Source organism: Typopeltis vanoorti, chromosome 22 (genome assembly GCF_054136105.1).
Source record: "Typopeltis vanoorti isolate ZY-2024b chromosome 22, IOZ_Tvanoo_1.0, whole genome shotgun sequence".
In the NCBI taxonomy this organism is placed as follows: Eukaryota; Metazoa; Arthropoda; class Arachnida; order Uropygi; family Thelyphonidae; genus Typopeltis; species Typopeltis vanoorti.
The window spans coordinates 31,563,336-31,589,850 of NC_143570.1; the positions used below are offsets into that span (position 1 = coordinate 31,563,336).

The window sequence follows — 26,515 nt, forward strand, 5'->3', positions numbered from 1 at the left end:
CGATTTTGATATATGCAGTAACATCGAGGGATTAATTAATCGCGTTAATCGAGGGATACCTGTATTAGATATATTAGAAGGAAGGATATTAGATATTGCCAGCCTTGTTGGTCAAGTGGTTAGCTTATCTGCTCTCCAACCTGCAGGTTTAAATCCCATCATGGGCAGTAGTGTTTGTGTTTGTCGATTGTCTTTAGTTGGAGATTCATTTCATTGCCCAGTTTGAGATTACTTCCCTGCTTGGCCTAAAGTGGCTTGAAAAAGTTCTATATTTGGTCTCTAGATTTGGGTTTCCAGACTATGTGTAAAATATAAATAAAAAAAAAACATCTAAAAAAGACCTCTGAAGTCAAAGCCATAACATTGTTTTACAAAATGAAAACAACAGTATCATTCTGGAGTGTGGCCAGGAGTGATTCGCTGAATCTTGACCAGGTCAGCCAAAGCCTGAAGAGACAAAATTATAATATGTGTGTTGGACTCTGGCCGAACACTTTGGACAACGCGCAAAGAAGCCAGCCATTTCGGTAACTGGCAGATTTTGGACTTGGACTGTACCATACGACTGTTTGCAAAAATGTGGTTTATTATTACAATTGTACAACTTAATTGTTATCTCATACTCCCCTCCTCTATCTATACACCGTTGCATATGAATTTTCCATTGTTGGAAGCAATGCTGCCAGTCATCAGGTGTTATCTGCTTCAGTAGCGCTGCTGTTTTCTCCTTTACCTCATCCACTGACTGAAAATGGGTGCCCTTCAATGTGGATTTCAACTTTGGAAAAAGGTAAAAGTCGCATGGAGCTGAGTCCTGCGAGTAAGGTGGATGGTCCAACACTGGGTTCTTCTTATCAGCCAGATACTGCTTTACAGACAGTGCACTGTGGGCTGGAGCATTGTCCTGATGGAATCCAAGCGTTGTTCTTCCAAGTCGGGTCTCTTCTTAATCACTCGTTCTCTCATCTTGGCCAGAACCTCAAGGTTATAATATTGGTTAACTGTCTGACCCTCTGGTACCCATTCAACCATTACCACACCATTGATATAAAAAAACGATCAGCATTGTCTTCGGTTTTGACTTACTCATTCTTGCTTTTTTCATTCTCGGTGACATGGGAGTTTTCCAGTGCATTCCAGAGTTTTATTAGTGCAAATTTGTCTGCACGGTTCACCTAGTGGCTTTGCGCTTCGCAACCACATGCCTGGGGATGGAATGTCCTAGGTTTGATTCCCGTCGGTGACGAGAGGAGCTTAAGGATCTTTCTCAGCCATAGCCAAGTTCTTGGGCATGGTTACAGCAGGGTTTTTCTCAATTTAGCTGGGGTTTTTCATCCTGCAAACAGGCAAACCGGTCCCGTAAACACACACGGATACAGCCAGGAATACCTAAGACAATCTCCAGCCATAGGTCTGAATTGTCAGCTGTGCTGGTCCTGAGCCTGGATAAAATTACGGGGGAGATTGAGGTTGTGCCATACCTCCCCGTAAAAGGGACTCACGGCTGTTGAATCACCATATGAAATAAAATAAATAATAAGTGCATTGTTTCCTAAAACAGCAGCGCTACTGAAGCAGATAACACCTGATGACTTGCAGCACTGCTTGCAACAATGGAAAATTCGTATGCAGCGGTGTATATTATTACAATTGTACAATTAAGTTGTACAATTGTAATAATAACGTACATTTTTGCAACCAGTCTTGTTATTTAATTGCTGCACATCGTATATAAAGTCAAGAAGCAATACAATATCCTGAAGAGAGTTACACAATACTAGGCAACTCACAGCAGAGGTGGATCAAGCCCCAAGCACTTCACACCCTTCCAAAAATCAGTTTAATGTCTTCTGTTCTATATCATATATGAAGCTGATAAGAATAGATACTGCACTCTTATCTGAGCCAAAATGCCAAGTTGCAAAAAGTGTAGTATCTGTACTTATCAGTTTAACATCTGATATGGGCCAAGATATTAAACTGATTTTTGGAAGGTAGCAAAGTGCATGTAGATTACTTCACCATTACCACAAGTTGTCCTAGTGTTGTACTAACTCTAGAGTCAGCTGTTTCCATCAGGAAATAATGAAAAAATGAAAAACATATATACACTAAACTGAAACAAAAGTTTCACAAAACAATACATCTGTCCTTATTACATATAATAAAGTAAAAAAAAAATGTAAAAGTTGATAAGAAACATGAATTTTATTAACATTTAAATGCAACATAGAAAAGAAACTCAGAATAATGTCTTGAACAGGCCTATGGTATCTATTGGGGAGGGAATATTTATCACTATACAGGGATATTTTCATTCATCTTTAGAATGAATAGGTATAGTGAGCAAAACTCTGTTAGTTCTATGAATAAAAATGAATCCATATGTGTTTTATGGCAAGCACATCTGTGGCATTAACAAAAACAGAAATTAGGAAATATTTTATTTAATGCCATGAATGTGCCTGCCTTAAAACACAGAAGGATTCATTTTTATTTGTTGGACATAGTGAGAAAAACAGTGTTTTGCTCACTATGCCTCTTCTTTCTAAAGACAAATAAAGTTCCTGTATAGTGACAAATATTCCCGCCCCAATAGACACCATACTGCAAGAAAAAAAAACATGTGGCTTTATTGTACCACTTGTTTATTTTGTATGGGGTTTCCCCTTTCCTCTCCCATTCCTTAGGATGGGTTTAGCCCTCCCAATGAGGGATTAGAGTAAGGACACAATTAGAATCTGGGTACTATATGTATCAACAATTAGTGTAAATTGAAGACATCTGGAATGAAATTATCTGATTCTTCATAAACAATTAACCCCTGCTATAGAAACTATACATTATTATTAAGACAATAGTGATTTTACAATTAAAATTTAATCAAGAAATTCAAGCTAACACGCCACATATATTTAAAACTGTAAAAATGTCCCTGCATAAAGTACACAGCATACCATTAAGCAGCTCCCTCCTGAAGGGATATGTCAATTGTAACACTGCCCAGCATGAACAGGTTAAAGCTACAAAATCTGTAAGATGGACTCTGATATTTTCTATTATACAGTAAAACCCCTTTTTTACACTTTCCAGGGGTAAATAGTAGGAGATGTCAAAAATATTAAAAAAAGGCTAAAAGATGACTTACTGCTAGTATGTGACTCTACATACTAGATTACAAAATTTAATAACTGAAAATAAATGAATTTACAATTATTTACATTTATCTATTTAAAGAAATCTTTAATTGTTGATTGTTTTTGCTTTTTCTGCACTCTTATAATTTCCACCTGCCTCTCCACAGTGTATAAGGCATTAAATGCCCCCCTCGTCTCCTGATGCACTTGCAATTTATACCACCTCAAAACAGAGGTGGCTTCCATTGCTTCTTTACTAGTACGGACGATAGGTTCTTGATCACAGTCTTCTTCAATCACTTCTTCACCAAGGTGGTCGGAAAGGATGTCTTCTACACTTGGTACATTGATGTGATCACACCAGCATCAACATAGTCTTGAAATGAGGAAGACTTATTCATCACATACCAGTTGGACTCTAACATATCTTCTTCTTCCTCCTGTAGTTGTTCCTCCTCTTTCACAAAGTAACTCCTGCCTTCCGGAAACAGTTGGATATGGTTTCAGGAGTAACATGCAACCATGTTTGGCCACATAATGCATGGCATCAAGGATTGATATGGTCATTTGTTTTGGGTCCATACCATTTTCATACATAAACACAGCTTTTACAACAAGCATTTTTCTATATTTCCATTTAATTGCATGGATGATGCCCAGATCTAATTCTTGAAGCTCACTTGTACAATTAGGGGGAAAGAACACTAATCTAATGTTTCTGAGCTGCAGGTCTTCAGGGTGTGCAGGACATTTGTCTAGCAGTAGTAGTATTTTGTGGTGATTTGCCCCCATTTTAGCATCTAGAGCATGCATGGTGGATGTGAAAATGCTGTTGGTCATCTATGCTGTGCTGTTGGCATCATACTTAGTAGGCAGATTTTTCACGTTCTTAAAACACTTGGCTTTTGAAATTTACCAATTACCAGTGGAGGTAATTTTTCTGATCATTCAGCATACACCATGAGCAAAACAGTTACACTCTGCTTGCTGAGTTTTCTATCATGACACTTCTCTCCTTTAAAACACAATGTTTTACTTGGTAGAATGTTATAAAAGAGCCCAGTTTCATCAACATTTAAAATATTTTTTGGTTTGTAGTCCTGAATAATAGTCTTTAGTTCATGTTTCCACTGGTTTACAGTTTCCCCTGCAACACTATTACTTTCTTCACACACTTGATTATGCACAATATTGTGGTGAGTCTTGAAACGATCAATCCATCCATTTGATGCAGTAAAACCATTAATCCCCAACCTCGCAGCAAATTCAAGGGCTTTCGCTCGGAGTATAGTACCATCGACTGGAATACCCGATGCTCTCGTAGAAACAAACCACTCCGCCACAAGTTTATCCAATTTGTCGTATGTCGATGTCTGGATATATTTTCGTTTTTTTGGCATAGTGCCAGATTGCTTTGCATCGAGTTCAATGCTTGACCTGTTTTTTACTATTGTGTTCAAAGTGGACACGGAGAGTCCAAGATCTTTTGTTAATTGCACACATGTTCCCACATGCCAATCTACACGTTGCAGAATTGCCATCTTTTCTTCTACCGAAATACATTTTCTGTCTTTTTTCTCCATGTTACTAACATGGATCATCCACCACCTCAACTTGAAAGCAACTATCACACGCTAAATTACGTAGCAAAAATTCCACAATATAGCCATGTGCTTCTGAATTGTGACTACTAACACCAACACTGCAAGCTAGTGAAGTGATATTTCACGAACTGTGGTTTATTCACTGATATCTAATATTCACGAGTAAAAACTGTTACTTGGTAGAAGTGGGAATGTGATTTCACACATTTGTGTATGATCCTTGTTCACGATTTCAATAGAGCACTGTGAATGTGAAATCACATCATAACACGTTACAGGTGCCACGAGCTACTGACAGTTTAAAATTACTGATATGAAAACTTCACGGTATCAGTTCGTACTGTGATTGAAAAATCATGGTATCGCTCATCACTACATTACTGCTGCAAGCTACAAGTCACCATGATGGCGGAAACAAAACTACAGCCGAAAGCAATGCCATCTGGGACAGAAATGTGCAGATTTCTGCAGAAATTGATTTGAATTAGAGGAAATCAATTCGAAAATCAGTGTTGCCACCCAAGAAAAAACCGTGAATCATGGGAATTAATGTCTACATCAAGTTGTTAATGGTGGGAAAACAATATATCGTAAGAATAGGCCTTAAGACGGGAACAACGGAAAATGACATAAATTGCGGGAATGTAAAAACGTGGTTTTACTCTATTTCCTTTTTAAAATATGTTCAACCCACTGAACTGATTTCACAGGCCACTAACAGGTCGCAGCCTGCAGTTTGAAAAACACTGCTCTAGAAGATAGAAATATAAGATCTGACAGATTTGGAGTGCTGACCAGGGATTGACTAATTTGCAGGAAAATTGATGACAGGAGATTAGCAATAAAGTAAACTTAATTGTGTAGTATTGTCATAGTATCCTGCACATATCTTGAAGGTATATATCAAGAAATTGATTATTATAATGATCATCATCATTATTATAATGATGTTTAATGAAATATTTTAATTTAAATTTTGTTTTCTTATGTTGAATAAAAATTTTTCAAATCTCTTTTCAATTCTATGTAATATGGGTTATGCTGCTTTGAAACGATAATTAAGTGAATCCAAGTAAAAGCAAAGAAAAAGGAAAAGTTGGTCTTTGTAGTAGATCTAAACAGCAGAACAGAAAATGATTATCAGATATATGGAAATATTTTGGGAAAATTTGGAGATGAGAGCAAAGCTAATTATAATAAGTACTGGCTGGATTTCCATTCAGACATGGACTAGTGATTACTAATTTCATGTTCCAGTATGAAGATGAGCACAAATTCACATGGAGAGAAAATTTGTTAGGCATATTCTCTCCATGTGAATGAGAACTGAGGCAAGAAATAAGAAAAGTCTCATCAGTTATGTTATTGTTTATAGTGATATCTTCACTATACTTCTTATGACACTAGAGTATACAGAGGATTTGAAATCAGAGATTACCATTTAGTTTTCAGAGCAGGATAAAATTTAATATCATATTGAAAAGAAAAGTGAGTAAAAAAGTTGAAAACAAATCAAAATTAAGTAGCTTGCAGAGGTGAACTGCACACTCGTTTTTTTTTTTTTTTTTTTTTTTTTTTTTTTTTTTTTTTTTTTTTTTTTTCCACCCACAAAAGGTTTATTTGTAAACCTGTAGTACATTATGGGTGGATTTTTTTTTTCTATTTTGATTTATTATATATATATATATATGTGATTATCAGCTATATTGACTCGGTAGGTATGTAGATATGTTTATATTATTTATTGACTGAATTCCGAGAATTAGAAAAACAAATTAATTTAATTTAATACACAACATGTTTCATTGGAATGCAGACTTCTTCAGGCATGAAGAAGTCTGTCCATAATCTGTTTTTGTAGTGTATCACTACAAAAACAGACTATGAACTGGAATTAAGTTTGAACTGAAGCTACAGTCCTGGCTAAAGTTCTATCATTAGGCATCTGTGAGCGTGACTTCACGGGTGCACCAGTATGTGATAGCAGAGTTATGAGTCTGGCAAACTATAACTAAGGTTACTGTTTATGTGAAAAGAGTCCAGGATAATTTCTTTGGATTCAACTATACGGCGTTCTATTTCATTGTGGCATATATGAATGTTTGATGTTGTATTCCAGTCTATTTCGTTTGGCGGCCTTCATTATTTGTGTTCACTGAGAACTGGACATGGCTTGAGAGGGCGCTTGCTCTGGTTCTACTATAAGCGATGTCTCTCTGATGTTCTTCGAGACGCAGGAGGATGGACTTCTCAGTTTGGCCTAATATGGCTTTCCACAGTCACATATGATTTTATTATATACACCTGGAAACTGAAGATGGTCGTGAGCCTGTTTTGGTTGGCTTAGAATTGATTTGAGTTTAGGAAGAATATTATTTTTTTAAAAAGCTTATCAGAAGACCTTCAGAAGCATTGGACTTTTCATTAACAGGCTCATCGTCTTAAAACGTTGTAAGTTCTTTTCTATCATTCCAAAATTCCTACAATTTAGGGAAGTCATAACAATGAAAAGGACACACAGAATTTACAAAAAAGCAAAATTAGAACTTTTATCAGAAAGAATTAGTGATACCAAACGCAATTTAGCTTTTCTCTTTAGGAAAAAATCATCTTTAGAAAACCAATTAGTGGCATATACTTAGACTATATGTCATGGAATACATTCAAGAGATAAGCACACATCGGGCCTCAAGATCTCAGAAAATTAGGATATTTAATTCGCTCAAATCAGCACAAGAACGATCTGCCCCTAACAATCATCATAAAGGCCTCAAAAAATTAGTGATAAACCATTCGTCGTATATTCTTAGTCCTGAAGAAGAACATATTCTCTCAAAAGGTCTCGATTTTTTCTTTTTGCCTAAAACAATCCCTGGAGAATTGTTTCTCACTAAGATAGAGAAAGCTACTTCACTACTTCCTACTGCAGAGGTGAATTTACGTCACATGGAGGCCATATTTGCGATCAACAACGCAAAACCTCCAGTTGACAACATTTCTTCTGGTGAAAGACTAGCCATTAAAAAATTTACAAAGAACACAGATATTATCATCCTCCAAGCTGACAAGAGTAATGCAACTGTCGTCCTAAGATTACTGTAACAAAATCTTAGCGTTATTAGAGTCAGATACATACTCTGAGCTAGAGAGAGACCTAACAAGAGAGGTACATAACAGAACCAACAACCTTCTAAAAAAGACCATGAAACTTCCATGAAAATATATGCCTTTCTCTTCATTCTCTACATCCACTCATCCCCAGATTATATGGCCTTCCAAAGGTACATAAAGAAAATTGTCCACTAAGGCCAATTGTTGATAGTATTGGACTCACCTACATATAAGTTATCAAAATATCTAGCATCCTCCTTAAAAGGTTTAGCAGGAAAATCTCCTTACATGAAAAATTCAAAGGACTTTGTCTCTAAAATTAAAAATATAAAGCTCAAGAATTCAGATATTATGGCGAACATTGATGTGGTGGCACTCTTTACGAATGTTCCAACTCAAGAGGTTTCTCAATATTTTAAGTAACAAGCTCTCAAAAAAGATGTTTGCTCTGCTGTCACATTGTGTTAATTCAGGCTACTTTAAGTTTGAAGAAAAAATTTATAAACAAAATAATGTATTAGCAATGGGCAGCCTCCTGTCTCCAATACTAGCCAACATTTTTTCCGAGAATTTCGAAGAAAAGGCCATCTCTACTGCTACATTTAGTATATTCCTTATTTGGGAATACGGTATAGATAATCTTCACAATTTTTTAAATCACTTAAACAACTTCCATCCATACATCAAGTTTACCATCGAAATTGAAGAAAATGGATCTCTGCCATTTTTAGGCTTCAAACTTACTAAGATGTCTTACTCCTTAAAAATCTCGATCTTCAGAAAATCAATGCATATGGATAGATACCTGCATGCATCCTCACACCACTATCAGCATAGAAGTTAGGTATCATCTCCACTCTGGCTCATCATGCCAGGACTGTATTGTCAGATGAGGAGAAGCTAAAAAAAAATGAACTACATCTCAAAAGAACCTTCATTAATAATGGCTACTCTTCAAAAACTATCAATACCAATAACAACTATACCGCCATTCTCAAAACAACACAGAGACACAGGACAACCCCAAGAATTATATCTCTTTACCATACATCAACTCGATCTCCCAGAAACTAAGAATTTTGAAAAAATTTAATATAAAAATGTGCTTTTCCACTCTTCTTAAACTCAGATCAATTCTAAGCTGACCAAAACAGGCTCACAACCATCTTCAGTTTCCAGGTGCATTATTATTATTATTACGGGCGACTCCAGAGAGTCCTTAAACTCATCGAGGGAGGCCCTAAACATCATGTCCACACACTATTCGACATTCTCACAGTATCTGTCATAACTTGCCTTGAACTCATCCACTGTCATAACACCCACAACAGACTCTGGCAGCTTATTCCACTCATTTACCACTAGAAAAGTAAAGAACCCAGCTATAACACCCTTGCTAACCACACTCTTGCACAGCTTCCATAAATGTCCCCTAGTTCTCCCACCACCAGTCCTGATCTCAAAAATATCCTCTGAATTAATCCTATAAAAACCCTTTAGCAATTTGAATGTTTCAATCATATCTCCCCTTTTCCACCTATCAACTAATTTCTGCAACCCACAAATCTTCAACCTGTTCTCATAAGGTTCATTCCATAGACCTGCTATGATCTTGGTCACTCGCCTCTGGATCCTCTCCACCTCCTCCCCACCTAGGTGACCAAATCTGGGCACAGTAGTCAAGATGAAGTCTTATCAAGGCTCGGTACAGTGGTACAATAACTTGCTTGTCTCTGCTCATCAAAATGTTTTTCAACAACCAAGTGAGTTGATGAGCTGATTTAGCCACTTTTGCAATGTGCTCCCTAAACTTCATCTTCCTATCCACCAACACTCCCAAGTTCCTGGCCTCATCAATCTCATGGAGTACAGTTCCACCATGTGGTATACTGCTGCTAATCATTTCACCCCAAAATGCATAACCTTACATTTTGTCACATTAAATTGACATCCATTCTCCTTAGCTCAGAACTCCAATCTATCCATGTTTTCCTGTAAGATTTTGACATCTTCTGCATTCACTATTACCCTATCTAACTGTGCATCATCAGCGAACAAATGAACTGTTCCTCTTAGATCCTTCCCTATATTGTTAATGAACAAATTAAACAGCAGTGGTCCAAGAACAGAACCCTACGGTACCGCTAGTCACAGACCGTCTTTTGGACTCTACTCCTGAATAAACTACTCTCTGATCTCTCTCCATCAACCACCCACCTATCCATCTCACCAACCTTATATCCATTCCCATATGTTGTAGTTTATGGATTAGAATTCCATGTGGTATCCTGTCAAAGGCCTTAGCCAGGTCAAGCAGTATCACTGTAAACCCATTACCCTTATCCAGTTCAGCCGTTACTGTGTTATAAAACTTGAGCAAATTACTGAGGCAATATCTGCCCTTCACAAAGCCATGCTGTCCCCCGTACAGTATCTCATTTTCATCAATCCATTCCTATATTTTTCCCTTGACTACTTTCTCCAAGACCTTGACAACGACTCCTGATATGCTGATTGGTCGGTAATTTGCAACAGTAGTCTTGGATCCTCCTTTATGCAGTGGAACTATTTTCCCCTCTTTCCACCCCTTCAGGACTAAACCAGACCCAAGACTCAGATTAAACAATATGGTCAAGGGCACTGACAATTCTTTAGCCTCTTCACGTAAGACACGTGCTGGTATACCATCCAATCCCACAGATGTATTCACATTAAGGTTCTGTAATAGGCTATTCGCCTCCACTTCATTCATCATAATTCCAGTATAAACTAATGGTTCCTTCATTTTTTCAATGTCACCACCTGGATGATATACTCTTGCAAAGTGCTCGCTCAGTAATTCTACTATATCGACTGATTCAGTGACCTCCTTACCATCGTCATTCCTTAAAATCATTCTGCCATGTACAGTTTTTTTTTTTGCTTGCAGCATATTGAAAGAACTGTTTGGAATTCTCTTTAGCTTGCATAGCTAGTTCCCTTTCATAATCTGCCTTTGCTTTTTTTTACCACACTCATTACCCTTCTGGCCTGCGGTTTATACCGTTCGTGTGCCTGCAGGTCACCTTTCTCTTTAAATTCCCTCCACAGTTGTTTCTTTTTTTGCAGCTCAAGCTTAATGGTGTTATTCATCCATTTAACCCCTACTTATTTTACTATTCTGACTCTAGGAATACAATCAGCCAAAACCTCCTGTAAATTCTCCTTGACCACTTCCCATGGTCTATCGACATCCAGCCCTTGCAGTTTTACATGCCATGGCACTGATCCAAGCAATCGCCTAAGCTTGTCATACTTACCAGCACAGTAATTCCATATATACCCTGTCTTAATCACCCTTAGCCACTCCCAGGTCACCTTATGATCACTCTCACCAATAGGTGGCAGCATGGTCATATTCATTACAGTCAAATTCTCAGATGCTATTACCAGGTCAAGCACTCTCAAACCCCTAGTATTTTCACTTAGATGCTGTCTCAGATAGTTATCCCTTAATAATTTAATAAAATCAATTTTCTTCCTCACATGTGTCCTCTCTTCCTTCCAATCAATGTTACCATAGTTGAAAACCCCCATAATAATTACCCTCCTTCCACTCATTTCATCAATTTGTCTATGCATACTGTCCTCCACCATCTATTCCATCACCTGGTCTATAGCAGCACCCAATTGTACATTTTGTGCCGTTAGTCTCAATCTCACACCAGATAGCCTCAAATTAGCTCTTTTCGCTATCTTGCAATACAACTTCAATTCTCCTTGGCTGCTGTTCATCAGCTGTCATCAATAACACTCCTCCCCCTATTTTATTCTCTCTGTCCCTCTAAACACACTATAACCTACACATTCTATCCCACTAACTATATCATCTTCTGTCAGCCATTTTTCACTAATGCCAATAACCTGGCCACAGGTTATTGGCATTAGTGAAACCTACACATTCTATCCCACTAACTATATCATCTTCTGTCAGCCATTTTTCACTAATGCCAATAACCTGTGGCCAGGTTATTGGCATTAGTGAAAAATGGCTGCATTATTCTAACTATCCCATTCTGATTTCTTGTCCTTAGTACTGGCTCAGGTACATTATATACATTATTACACTCAACTGTCTCAATGATGTCCGCATATTCACTCCCCCCCCTCCTCGGTACTTCTAGTTTCCCTGGTTCTGCACATCCATTTTCACTTTATTCAGCACCACTTTTTCCAGTCTCCGCACACCAAATCCATTCAAATGCAGGCCATCCATCTTGTATAAATCTTTTCGACCATCAAACTCATTCCTCGTGTCCACGAATTCCACACCACACCGTCTGCATAACCTGCGCATAAAATCATTTGCGATTATGGCCCTCCTTCTAAACTCCTCTCTGTCATACTGCGGTATATAAAATCATATGTGACTGTGGGAAGCCATATTATGGCCAAACTGAGAAGTCCATCCTCCTGCATCTCGAAGAACATCAGAGAGACATTGCTTATAGTAGAACCAGAGCAAGTGCCCTCTCAAGCCATGTCCTGTTCTCAGTGAAAACAAATAATGAAGGCCACCAACACAAAATAGACTGGAATACAACATCAAACATTCATATATGCCATGATGAAGTAGAATGCCCATAGTTGAATCCAAAGAAATTATCCTAGATCTTCTTAGTTATAGTTTGCCACTTACATAGCTCTGCTATTAGATACTGGCACACCCGCGAAGTCACACACTCGCAGATGCCTAACAATAGAACTTTAGCCCGGACTGTGGCTTCGGTTCAAACTTAATTCGCGTTCATAGTGTTTTTTATGTTTGCTTTTAATGTTCTCACCCCTGAAGAAGTTGGCATTCTGACGAAACATGTTGTGTGTTAAATTAAATTAAATTAATTTGTTTTTCTAATTCTCGGAATTCAGTCAGTAAATAATATGAACATATGTATATATATTTAAATTTTTATTCATTTTTTATCTGGTCTGGAAACCCTGCTCCAGAGATCAAACATGGAACTTTTTCAAGCCACTTCAGTGCTCTAGTAAGCTTAGCAGTTGTATTACAATGTATGATGAAATTCTCGTAGATAAGCTTATACATTGTTAGACATACTTCTGATTTTTTAGGAAATTACAATACAAACTAAATTATTAATTATAAAAACTTTAATGACTACCTATATTTTGGCTGTGTTGTCATGTTCAGGGATCACAAAACAATGATATGTACATGCAGGCACTCACATTAAGCAAATGAGGCTGAAGAAAGGCAACTGAAGTCGGTCCTAAAGTCCTAGAAGGTGCCCCCTAGCAGGCTAAATTGGGTTGTCTTGACCATTGGGCTGATGAATTTAGAATGTAAGCTTCCCAAATTTGGAGTAGTGTCATGCACCAAAATTTAAGAAGTTTTTCAATGCTGATGCTGATTCAAGGAATAATCTCTTGTACTTGCTGCAGTGTAATAAAGTGGCCTTCTTCCAGTGTATTCTGGAATTCAGGTGTGTGTTTAGTGAATGGTCAGCAAGTCCTTAGTGGCTGTATTAGTGGAACTGGATGTAGTCCTTGTGTTTGGATATCCTGATATTGGCTATCCTGCCTATTTGGCCATGGTAGGACAATTTCCAATTGCAAGGGACCCTGTATACTCCAGGTAGGTCTAGGGGGAAGCGGCTGGCCTTAGGTGGAGCAGATAAGAGATGCCAATTTTGTACGTGGTTTGTAACTAGTTTTGAGGTCATATTTTCTTAGTATTTTTGTTAGTTTTTAGGATGTACCTTGGATATATGGAATGGTGATAGATTTAGAGTAATCTGTGCTATAAAGGGGGTAGGGGAAAGGGAGTTGTGTTTAACTAATTTTAGCATTTTTGGGGGGTTGTGGCAATTGGCTAAGAAGGTGTTAAGGATATGGTTAAGTTCATTAGTTAGGGCATTTTTATCTGAACTGATTAATTTTGCCCTGTTATATAGGACTTTTATAATCCAGTATTGTTGGGAGGATGGAGGGTGACTGTTGGTGAATGTATCTACCTGTATGTATGTATGTATGTATAAGTTTTCGTTAACATAAAAAGCCAGGGACTTCAGTTGCCTTTCTTCAGCCTCATTTGCTTAGTATGAGTGCCTATGTGCACATATCATTGTTTTGGGATCCCTGAAGATGTCAATATAACATAAGTTACATTGCCACGAAATTTAAGTAGTTATTGATTAGTTTTTATAATTAATAATTTAGTTTGTGTTTTTATTTCCTAAAAATATAGAAGTATGATGAAATTCATCTCCCACCAAAAGACAATCACAAACATCCATGCCCATACCAGGATTCAAACCTGTAAAAATGATCACAAACATTTATGCCTGCAGGATTTAATCTGTAGCCTATTGGTTTCGTTGCAGATATGCTAACCACTCAGCCAACCAGGCTATCATGCACAAATACACAGAAGAACAAAAAGAGTTTGAAAAAATGAACCAAAACTTCTAGATTCAGTGGCAAACCCTGAAACCTTGATTGATTCAACCAGAAACACATCTGGTGAGGTTGTCTGCAAGGATAGAAAAATCAGAACTAAGTGGTAAACTTGGAAAGTTAAAGAGGCAGTGAAGGAAAAGAAGAAAGCGTATAGAAAATTCTCGACAAGTAAGTCAGCTTGTGCTCTAAGAGAAATATCTAAGAAAGTGAAGTGCTGGGTAAAAATTTCTGAACAAAATGTCATGGGAAGACTTTCATAAGAACATAGAAAATAAATATCAGGAAGGTAGCAAAATATTCTCGAGGCTGTTGTAAAAGCCTAGAAATGGAGGAAACAGTACTGTAAAAGGAATCAGAGATGATTACCTTGGAAGCTTGCTAAATGAGACAAGCAGTGACAGCATATTAAGAGAAAACATTCAAGAGAGAAGATATAATCAGAAGTACCTATGAATACTTAAGGTATAAGAAGCCATCAAAAAAGATGAAATAAGGCAGCTGGACGTTATATTTGACCAGAAATACTCAAAAATGGAGGTATAGAAATTAATTGGCTAAACTGAATATTCAGAAGTCTTGGTCAGCCTGTTGAATTCCAGATGATTGAAGCAGCTCATTTTTAGTACCTCAATGTGAGAATTACAGAGAAATTTTCCCTGCCGAGTGTTTCTGTTAAGATTTATGCAAGTATACTTGAATAAGGCTAAGAAAAATTATGGAACAATTTTTCTTAGCCTTATTGATATCAGAAATAAAATAAAATATATAAATAAAAAAAAAGCTAAGACAAATTGTTGAGAAATCATAGGAATGTAACAAGCATTATTATTACCCCCAAGACCTCATGGAGGCTGTTCAAAGTGCTACAGTTATATGGTGTGAGTGAGTCATTATATTGAGCGACACATAATCTATATTTGATATAAATAGTTTTAATGGAATATGTGCACTACAAAATAACTTGCATGGCTTTCACATGTAGCAAAAACGATGTAAAATTTTATTAAAAATAGGGCACAGGAGCATTGGATTGTTTCTTGGATAAGGTCACCTCTCCATATTTAGAATGTAGTAACACTCAGTGCATTGTCACACTTTACTACTACTATATTCACTGGGCATCTACAGATGCCGTATGGTCACTCCAATGCTCGGTGATGTGCCACACCAGGCCTCGCTATGTAGTCCTGTTGTTTGCTTTTCTGGCGGCCTCAACTCTGAAGATCAATCACTCCACACACGCCATCCAGCCATCTCATTGATGGTCTACCCCTGCCTCTTTTTCCAGGAACTTTACCTTCTATTACTGTTCTGAGAAGTCCCCCTTCCATCCTTTCTGTGTGACAGAAAGGATGGAAGGGGGACTTCTCATATTTTAGCTTTCTTCTGTCAATATCCTTAAGGATTCTTAAAGTTCTGCTGATCTTTTCTAACACCCATTCATTTGTATGCCTTTCAGTATATGACTCAACAGTCTTCTGTAACACCACATCTCAAAAGCAGATATCTGTTTCTTATCTGACTTCTTTAGGTTCCAAGTCTTACATCCATAAGTCGTTGTTGGAAAAACAACTGCATCCAAAATCCTCAACTTTGTTCCCATGGAGATAGATCCATCCTTCCAGATTTTAGACAGGTCTCTGACTGTTGTTTTAGCCATTCTTAACCTTTTTCTGACGTCTTCTGAACAGCAATTCTTCACATTAATAATGGATCCCAGGTACTCAAACTTGCTGACTTCCTCAATTCTTTCTCCATTAAGGTACACTTGTTTCTCAAGAGCTTCTTTGTTTGTATTTCCTTTGAGAACCATAATCTTTGTCTTGCTAGGATTGAGTTGAAGTCCTCTGTTATTACTGATCGTTAACTTTGTCAAGAATTATTCCTAGTTCTTCAATGTCATTACAAAGGAGTACTGTATCATCAGCATACCTCAGATTACTGATCAATCTACCTCCAATCCTAATTCCTGTCCTGAGCTCATCCGATGCTTCACGCATGATGTCCTCTGCATATATACTAAACAAGTGAGGAGAAAGTAAACATCCTTGCCCAACTCCTTTTCCAACTTGAAGCCAGTCAATCAATCCAACACCTGTTCTAACCGTGGCTTCTTGCTCCTTATACAAGTTGGCTATCAACCTGATAGTGTGTTGAGGAAAACCCATTCTTTTCATTACTTACCACAGTTTCACATGCTCAACACAGTCAAAAGCTTTAGAGTAGTCTAAGAAACACATTACTAGAGGGAGTCTGAATTCTTTATATTTTTCTATGATCTGTCTAAGGCAAAGGATCTGATCTCTGGTGCCCTTACCTTTCCTAAAACCTGCTTGTTCCTCGGGCATCTCTGCCTCAACTTTGGACTCAATCCTATTTAGCATGATCTTCAATAAAATTTTGCTTGCATGAGATATCAAACTAATAGTTCTATAATTCTTGCATGCCTTCATATCACCTTTCTTATGTAGTGGTATGAAAACTGACCTTCCAGTCTCTAAGCCATGATCCTGTCTCCCATATCCTTGTAATCAATCTATGAAACACTCTCATCTTTCCATCCCCTGTGGCCTTAATTAACTCTGCTGGAATTTCATCTGCACCTGGGGCCTTATTGCTGTTAAGCTGCTTAACTGCTCTTTCAACTTCATGCCTAAGTGGAGGAGGTTCCAAATCAATATTTTCCTGGTGGGAAGTCTTCACATTTTCTTTATCCACTCTGCTGTACAGTTCCTCACAATATTTTTTCCATCTGTTTTTGATTTCCAACTCTTCTGTTAGTAATGCTTTATTCCTGTCTTTGATGACATTCAATTTAGGCTTAAACTTGTGTTTTAAGTCCTTTTATAATTGTGCCTTCTCATTTGGAACTCTAATTTCTTCACATTTATTAGTATAGAACTTTTCCTTGTCCTGCTTGATGGCTCGTCTGACTTCTCTATGTAATCTCTTGTATTCTTCAGTCCCTGTGTCTCTTTGTTTTTCCAACTGCCTTCTTTTGATTAGTTCCCATGTTGAATCTGATATCCATGGGTCTCTTAGTCTTCTTATTGGGCTGAGATACTTCTTTGCTGTATCCTTATTATCACCTTGACTCCTTCCCAAAGCATTTCTGGTGAGTTTTCCTCATTGGTCTCCAACAAATCATCCAACTGAGTTGATGTTTCTTCTGTGAATCCACTAGGAATTACTCTAACATCCAACCTAGTGGGATGTGCCTGACCTGGCAGTTTTCGGCATCTTAGTCTTACTTTGGCCCTTACTAGCTGATGGCCTCTACCACAATCTGCTCCATGTGCAACATCTCTGATGTGCAACTTGTGCACATCAGAGATGCTTGTCTTCCACTGCTGGAGAGCCAGGATGTAATCAATCTGGTGCCTTGACCTATCAATGTTAGATGTCCAAGTATAGGTCTGTCGTGGATGTTTCTGGAAGCAGGTAATGGTAATAACTAATCTGTTAACACAGACAAATTCCAACAGTCTTTCACCACAGGCATTACGTTGACCCAGACCATACATTGTCACACTTTGGCGGAAAACAATTACGAAAAATGCAACTAAACTTTCAAAAGTGCACAAAATTGGAGTTCTGCTCCGCTCGATCATCGACGAAAGAAATTCTCCTACATATCTATTAGCTAAACATCTAGCCCGTCTATTGAAAGAAAATATAAAAAAAATCAGATTCCTTCATAAAGAATTCTAAGCATTTCTCTGAAAAATTAAAAGGCATTTCCATCGCAAGCTTAGACGTTGTTTCGTTATTTACTAATGTAACTGTTGAAGAAGTTATCAATATCCTAGGCAATCTTTATCCACATGACACAGCTCATCATTTTCGTCATTGCCTGAAATTTAATTTTTTCAAAGTGAATGACACATTATATGAACAACTTGGTGACTTAACCATGGGCACTCCCTTATCACCTCCTTGCACTGATCTGTTCATGGAAAAACTAGAAGCTGACATCCTTTCCAAATTAAACCCAAAGCCATTGGTTTGGTGGAGATATGTAGATGATGTTTTCATAATTTGGAGAGGCACAGAAACAACCTTATTTGAATTTCTTACAAAAATAAATTCTTTCCACCAAAAAATACAGTTCACGTTAGAGCTTGAAAAGAATAGCCAGTTGCCTTTTCTAGATACACCAATCAAGAAACAAGAGGATGGACAAATCCATTTCGCAGTCCATCGAAAACCAATACACATTGGACCTGCACTTCAAATCGACTCACCATATTGCACAGAAACTCAGCATGATACATATGCTTAAGAATAGAGCAACCAACATTATCTCAGAAGAAAAAGATCTTGATGAACTCATCTCATATCTCAGACCCTAGTAAACAACGGTTACCCAAGAAACATAACCAAACTCCTTAAGTCTTTCAACGTCAGAGTTGCTCTCAAACCTGTTAAGACAATATGCCATATTTTAAGATCACCAAAGGACATTAATGCCTTTTTCAAATACACAGGTGTATACAACATTCCATGTTCCCGTGGACTAAATTACATAGGGCAAACATCAAGAAGCCTGGAAATTTGAATAAAAGAACATGTAGGAGACGTGAACAACAACAGAACAGATACTTCAGGATTAGCCAGTGGCATAGCTAGAGCTTTAGCTACCCTCTCAATACACACCAAAAATATTACAAAAAGTCAAAACGATGTGGGGAAAGAAATTAAAACACTATGTTTATTTTAGTTATAAGTATAGTTGTTGAAAACTAATTATTAATTAACTAATAAAATTACTAAGTTAACATAAATAGAAGAATCATCGAAAAATAAAATTGTGTCTAACGTGAAAAGTGCTGCTCAGGGTGGACTGCCCTCTCTGCACAACCCCACCCCACCCCAGCCACGCCACTGGGATTAGCCCATCACTTCTCGATCTCTAACCATACCATCGATTGAGATAAAATCTCCATGTCCTATATAGAAGAGGATTTTCGATGTAGAAACTTCAAAGAAGCTGCCGTTGTACTCCGCTCTGGAGAAAATCTAAACAGAAATCAAGGAATGATTCTGAAAGACATCTGGAAAAGCCTAATAAGTTCACTCAGCTTACCAGAATTTCATTCCAAAATCTATATAATGCGCTCAATAAACAATGACTGATACACCACGTCCGATGCTTATGATGTTATTCACCATTTTAATTTATTTGACTGTGTTACTCTGTTCTTCTTTTTGACTAGTAAACGTTAGTTCCATGTACCATTACACATGTCCTGAGGAAGCCAGACAGTAATGCTGGTGAAACTTGTAGACAATTCTTATATATTTTACAAATATTTGGTCAACTATCTGATCTGATTTTCCCTTTCAGTCATTTCTGACCATAGGTGACTTTGTAGGCATTGCCCACAAAATACTCCTGATGAGATTTTTACATTATCTCACCAGGAGTATTTTGTGGATAGTTCACCATTGCTTCCTCCCACCCACCCCCTCCCAATTTTATCTGGACTCAGGACCGGCATATGGCTGGGACATATTCATGACTGTAATCCGTGTGTGTTCTGGGGGTGAAAAAACCACCCACCTCCGTATGAGACTGGCTAACTCACCTTTCATTGAAAGAGACCAGATAAAGGTTCCTCACGTCACTGATGGGAATCGAACCCAGGTCTTTCCGACCAAAGAGCTTCATCTATACTGACTGAGCTACTCAACTAATAAAGCCAGTATATAATTTCAGTTCAATGCTAAAGTATGTTAAAATAAAAAAGAAATGTTGGCAAAGACTTGTCATTTTAATGTTATCTAATTGGCACTCTCACTAAAAAACTTGTAGGGACCATAGAAATAGTTATGTGCCCTCCTCTCACTACAGCAAACACCATTATAACAAACTCACTCGCTATAGCAAATTATCAAGAAATTCTAACCATTCCAATAGTCATAGTGCTATTATACTATAGGAAATCTACCATAGCAAGCTGCTCACTGTAACAGACTATTCCTGTTGTCCATGCAACTTTGCTGTAATGAGAGTCCAGTATAATTTATTGATAGAGTAAAAGCTGGCTGTATATCATAAGCAGAGTATGTCTGTTTACCCCTTCTGACTAGGTATTTGAGTATGATTTCTTTTCTTTCCTTTCCTTTCACTTTGCTATTCCGTGTGAGCATATTTTACTTTATTGCACAACTGCAAAAAAAAGTTATATTTTAGAAAAATGAATTTGACTGTATGATATAAATAATTAATGCATGATTTGACTTGTAGATTCTCACTATATCAAATTCATAGATACCACAGGAATAGTTTATTATGGTGGAGAGTTTGCTGTAGTAAATGCCTATTAGTATAGCAGTGTGTGGAGCTTTGGCTGTTTGTTATAGCAGCAATAGTTTGTTACAGTAAGTTTATTATATTAGTGTTTTTTATGATAAGAGTCAACTTTACTATGAACTAGTCACTCTTACACCTGGTCACTTGATTGTGAGTTGGCATCTCATGGATAGTTTGTGGTATGTGCCAAATAGTGGGTGATCAGATAATTATAAATTCTGTAGCATTTGTTTTTATGTACAAAGTTTTTCTTCAAAATAATTATAACTTTATATAGATATATATAGTATTGTATATTTTTTTTTTCAATATTTAGGAAAAAACATCAATCACTCCTGAAGAACCTCCTCTGAGCTGTTCCAAAAAGATTTTGGTAAATCGTTAATTTTATATACAGTGTATTTATTCTTGAATTGAGTTTTTTTGCACTTATTATTTATCTGCAATGTGACTTGAATTTAAATCCATTCTCTGGTAAAATGAACTTTATTATACCCTTTTCATGTTGGAGGTTTAATGGAATATTATCAGCACTGAGAAAGGATTAAAACTAATTTTAATGCTTCCAATATTTCTTCTCAGTCACTGAGACATTTTCAGGGATTACAAATAACTTTTTGTAACAACACACACACAAATACAATACAATGATAAGTAAAAACATGTAAGTGAAACTAAAGTCCTATCTAGGAGGTGCACCCTCTATGGACATTTGCAAGTGGTCTAGGATGTAAAGAGGGATCTCTGATAATTAATGTTTCCCAAATTTTGGGAAGTTTTATGCAACTGTATTTGTTTAAATTTGGTTGGTTCCTAAGTGCAGATGTAGATTCAAAAAACAGTCTTTCTTTTTTGAATTTACTATGGTGGATTTTTTTCAGGAGATCCTGTGGGTTGTATCCAAAACATGGTCTGCAAGGCCAGATTGACCATAATCATTGATTGCAGACATATGATTTGTGTTCTTCTAACCGGATGGTTCCTGATCTGCCTGTCTGTCCAAAGTAAGCCAGCTTACAAGAACAAGGTACTCTATATACTCTAGGCACTGAGAGAGGAGAGAGCTAATCTTTGGTGGAATGGATAAGGGTAGTAAGTTTACAGTTGGGCCTTAAACACTGTATGGAGGTTGTACTTTTTTAACGACCTGGCTATTTTTTCTGATGTACCACGGATGTAGGGTATGTTGATGGTATTTCTGAAGTCCTGAAGAGATGGTTGGGAAATGGAGAAGGAATTGATTATTTTGGTTCTATAATCTCTGTAGCCGTTGGAAAGGAAGGTGTTGTGTATGTGTTTGAGTTAGGTTGAAAGGACTGTTTTCACTGGTACAAAGATTGTGGGCGCTATTGGTTAGAGTTTTAATAATGCCATATTGTTGAGAGGGGGTGGTGGTGGGAAGAGTTTGTGAATGTATCTGCCTGTATGAGCAGGTTTTCTATATACAGAGAAAGAAATTCACGTTCAAGAGTTGACCCCAACTCAGCATCACCAGAGTTAAAAATCGGTACTATCAATGTGACATGAAAATGAAAGAAAAAGATATCCTTGAAGTATGGAGTAATTACTTTGAAAAACTGCTAAATGAAACAAGCGGTGATGACAGCACAGTGGTAAAAAACACTGACCAGGCATGCAGTCAGGAATACATATCCATACTTGAAGTAGAAAAAGCCATCAGAGGCTTGAAATGTGGAAAGGCAGCAGGAGTAGATGATATTCGACCAGAAATGCTGAAGTATGATGGTATAAAAGTCTTACAGTGGCTGCACTGCATAGTTCAGAAAGCCTGGACAGAGGGACAAATTCCCGATGATTGGAGTAGAGCTCTCATAGTACCGATATATAAAAAGGGAAATAAAACTGAATGTGAGAATTACAGAGGTATTTCCCTACTGAGTGTTCCTGGCAAGAGCTATGCAAGTATACTTGAGAAACGATTGAGAAGAATTGTGGAAGAAAAGCTTGGTGAAGAACAAACTGGATTCAGGCCAAATAGAGGCTGTTAGGATCAAATCTTCACTTTACGACAAATAGTCGCGAAAGCATGGGAATATAACAAAGATCTGTATTTAAGTTTTATCGATTTGGAAAAGGCATATGACAAGGTGCCAAGAGAGAAGCTATTCAATACGCTACAGTTATATGGTGTCAATGGGGCATTATATCAAGCAATACTTAGTCTGTATTTGAGTTGTAAGTCAGCAGTTAGAATTGAAGGAAGTACAGGAAGATGGTTTAATGTTAAATCTGGTGTGAGACAAGGATGTACATTATCTCCTCTGTTATTCATTATCTATATGGATCACATTATGAAGGAAGGTGGTATTAAACATGATATCAAAATTGGAGATGTTAATGTCAGCTCTTTGCTTTATGCAGACAATGTTATACTTGTAAATAAATCTGCTACAAGTCTGCAAGATTCTCTGACTAAATTGCATAACTGTTGTAATAGATATGGTATGAAGGTCAGCAATAAAAAGACAAAGACAATGAAAATAGGCAGAATCATTGAAAATGTCAACTGTGTTGTGAATGGAGAACCTGTGGAGCAAGTAAAACATTTCATCTACTTAGGCATGATTTTTACTGAAGATGGTAAATTAAATATAGAAATAGACAACAGAATCAGCAAAGCTGGTATGGTAAGTCAATTGAATAAATTCATATGGAATAAGAGAGAAATTAGACAGAACACTAAATTAGCTGTATACAAGACAGTGTTCAAACCAGTTTTAACTTATGGATCTGAGAGCTAGGTCAGAAGTAAAACATTTGACCAAAGACTAGAGACCACAGATATGAGAGTCCTGAGAAAGATTAGAGGCATGAACAGATGGCATCAATGGCAATATCATATTAAAAACGAGGATATTAGGAAAGAACTTGACATTGTCAGCATTCAGAAATGTGTTAGCAGTGCTAATCTCAGGTGGTATGGTCACATAAACAGAATGGGAGACAAAGTGTTCTCTGCCAGGTTGGCAGGAAAAAGACTCAGAGGAAGACCAAGATATAGGTGGATTGATACGGTACAAAGTGCCTTAGATGATAGAAATATATGATCTGATAATGTTGGAGTCTTGACAAGTAACAGACTGATTTGGAGGAAAATTGTAGATAAGAAGTTAGTAATGATGTAATTTTTTTCATGTAGTACTATCATATCCTGTACACCCCTTGAGGGTACATAGCAGGAATTTGATGATGATAATAATGAAGAAAAATAACCAGAATTGATAGCAAAGGAAAAGAGCTCTGAAATATCAGAAGGAAAAACGTTTTGTAAGAGTGTTAAGGTGTCATTTAGGGGAATATTGGTAAACAATGAGATGATGTCAAAGCTCATCAATATGTCTATTTTTTAAAGTAAGATTTTCAATTAAGTTTTTAAAGTGGGTAGAGTTTTTTACATAAGATGTGGTAAGACCAGTGAGGTGGGGGGGGGTCAAGTTAGCTGGCTGCTTTGACAATTTGTAGCAAGGTGCATTAGTGGCATCTATTATAGGTCTTCGGGGAGAATTAGGTTTGTGGATTTTAGGTCAACCTTATATCCGGGTGTGGGGGGGGGGGGGGGAATCTGAAAGGCTTGAGTTTTTTTATAATGTCAGGAGGCCAAAAGGAACCTTTTTTTAAAATAAATTTTTTGATTTGTGTTTTGTGGGATCGTGTTCAAGTGGTATGTAGGTAGTGCGATCTCGAAAATAAATCTCCATTTTCCGATTATATTCTGTGGCGTTAAGGACCACTGTGGCATTACCCTTATCAGCTCTGGTGATGACGATACTTTTTTCTTTCCATAATTTTCTGAGGACAGAGAGTTGTCTAGAAGATAAATTACTTTTTGGTGGTGATGCCTGTTCAAAGATATTAGCTACATCAAGCCTGATGTTATTGGCTGTTTCCGGTGCTAAGTGACAGATTCCGCGTTTGATATTGTACATGATATCTGCACCGGAACTTCTTTAGGTGCGACAGCAAAATTGTTGCCGAGGCTTAGGGCACTGACAGCATCCTCGATGAGTCTTTTTGATGATAGGTTGATTACTGTGTGTAGCTAATATCCTTGCCCAGTCGTTTTTGTTCAGGTTTGTGTTGTGAATGTGTGCTTCACAGCTTTCCTTGTACAATTTTTCCAGAAGGAAATAACTTTTGTGTAATACTTTGGTTCTGTTTCAATAAATACTGTGGGTTCTTTAAGTAGAATCTGTTCGTGATATTCTTCAAAACGAATTTGTGCAGAATAACAAGTCTGTCCATAATAACATAAGCTGAAAGTGCAGGGGATGTTTGCAGAAGTCAGCAGGGAATTCCCTGCTGACTTCTGCAAACAGGATTAGAAATAGGAGGATATTTGTCTTTGGGTGAGATAAGGAAGGTCTGTGAACTGGATGGAAAGAGACTTGTGAGTTGATCTGTCAAAGTAGTCTTGCTATTTTTTCTGAAAGTTCTTTAGCATATGGAATGCAAATTCTGGTAATTTCTTCTTGAAGCAGGTTAAGACAACAGCAATAATTATTGATTATTTTTGTGATAGTTTTTGATTATAACCATTAGAGATAAAGATAGTTCTGATAATAAACAGTTCTTTGTTTAGAAGAGAATCTATAGGACATATTTTGAGCTTTGTCGACTAAAGATTTGATTACACCATATTTCTGACAATCTCTATTTGGCCTGAATCCATCATGTTCTCTTCTGCAATATTTCTTAGTCTCTTCTCAAGTTGTGATTGCATAAATCTTACCTGGGACACTCAAAATCCCTCCATATCCCTCCATAATTCCCCACATTCAAGTTCACCTCTGTCTCTTTATGCATAGGTACTATGAAAACTTTACTCATATCAACCTGAATTTGACCTTCTGATCATTTTAGAAGCATGTGACTTGATTAACAATTGAAATGTTTAACATTACACCTAGGAAATCTTCCTTTTAGGCTACTTGAGAATAAATATGGTTATAACATAAATTATAGTTGAATGTTAATGGAAGACAAATTTCTCTAAAGCTGTGATATTATTTTTTGGCAGATGACTGTTTAATGACACTCAAAAGCTCACATCTTGTGAGCATGGGACTGGCAATCCCAAGGTACCCTGAGCTGGATTTGATCATATTTCATGCTTGAAGTATGATCAAATATTTCTGATGGTCTGATGGTCAGATCCCTTTCTGGCCTCCTTAATTTCATCTTGTTTCTTTCTGACTTTTTTGATTCTTCAGCCCTTATGATATTAGAGTAACTCGAGGGCTGAGGGGTCTCTATTTTATCCCCCCCCTCCTTCCATTTCCTATTACTCTACTATACAGCTGACAGAAAGCTAAAAATGTATCTCCCAATTCATTTGGTCAACTTGGAAGATTAGACCCAAAACCTCCATGAATATGAAGAGAAGAAAGAAAGAAAGGCCATAATAGACAAAGTAATATAATCATGAATAATAATGTTTGAGGCTAGAAAAATGAAGAAACAGTTCCAAACTTGCAAAGGAGTGCTGTCTCAGATGAAAATAAACCTGATGTTTAAAAAATGGATAAGCCATTATAAGAAGAAACGACCAGCAAGAATTCTGTACAGTTACTTATAATGTGGATACTCTTATTAGTGATGACAGGTTAATAAACCTAGATAAAGAGCTAGAAGGTATTAAATGGGATATAATTAAATTAAGAGAACATAGATGTAAAGGAAATACAATCCATGATCTAAACAATGGGCATTTGCTAATAACAAACAAAACAAACAAACAAAAAGAACTTGGATGTAAAATTTTTATCAGAAAGAATCTGCCAAATTACAATAAGACTAAATAGAAGATATACCCTAAGAATAGTGCAAGTTAATCTACCTACATGGATGAAATAGAACTTGAGGGGGCA

At 37.1% G+C, this 26,515-nt stretch overlaps 1 protein-coding gene and 2 pseudogenes across 5 annotated transcripts in view; 2 read left to right on the forward strand and 1 right to left on the reverse strand.

Moving 5' to 3' along the window:
* LOC150094277 (uncharacterized) overlaps nucleotides 1-26,515 on the forward strand; it is a 127,754-nt gene that overhangs the window by 80,290 nt on the left and 20,949 nt on the right. For all 5 annotated transcript variants that reach the window (XM_090412257.1, XM_090412255.1, XM_090412254.1 and 2 more), the window contains exon 8: nucleotides 20,944-21,000. In XM_090412257.1, the coding sequence (XP_090268383.1) occupies nucleotides 20,944-21,000 (57 nt within the window). The remainder of the gene's footprint in view (nucleotides 1-20,943; nucleotides 21,001-26,515) is intronic.
* On the reverse strand, nucleotides 1,758-1,925 carry LOC150094278 (U2 spliceosomal RNA; annotated as a pseudogene).
* Nucleotides 1,909-2,076, forward strand: LOC150094279 (U2 spliceosomal RNA; annotated as a pseudogene).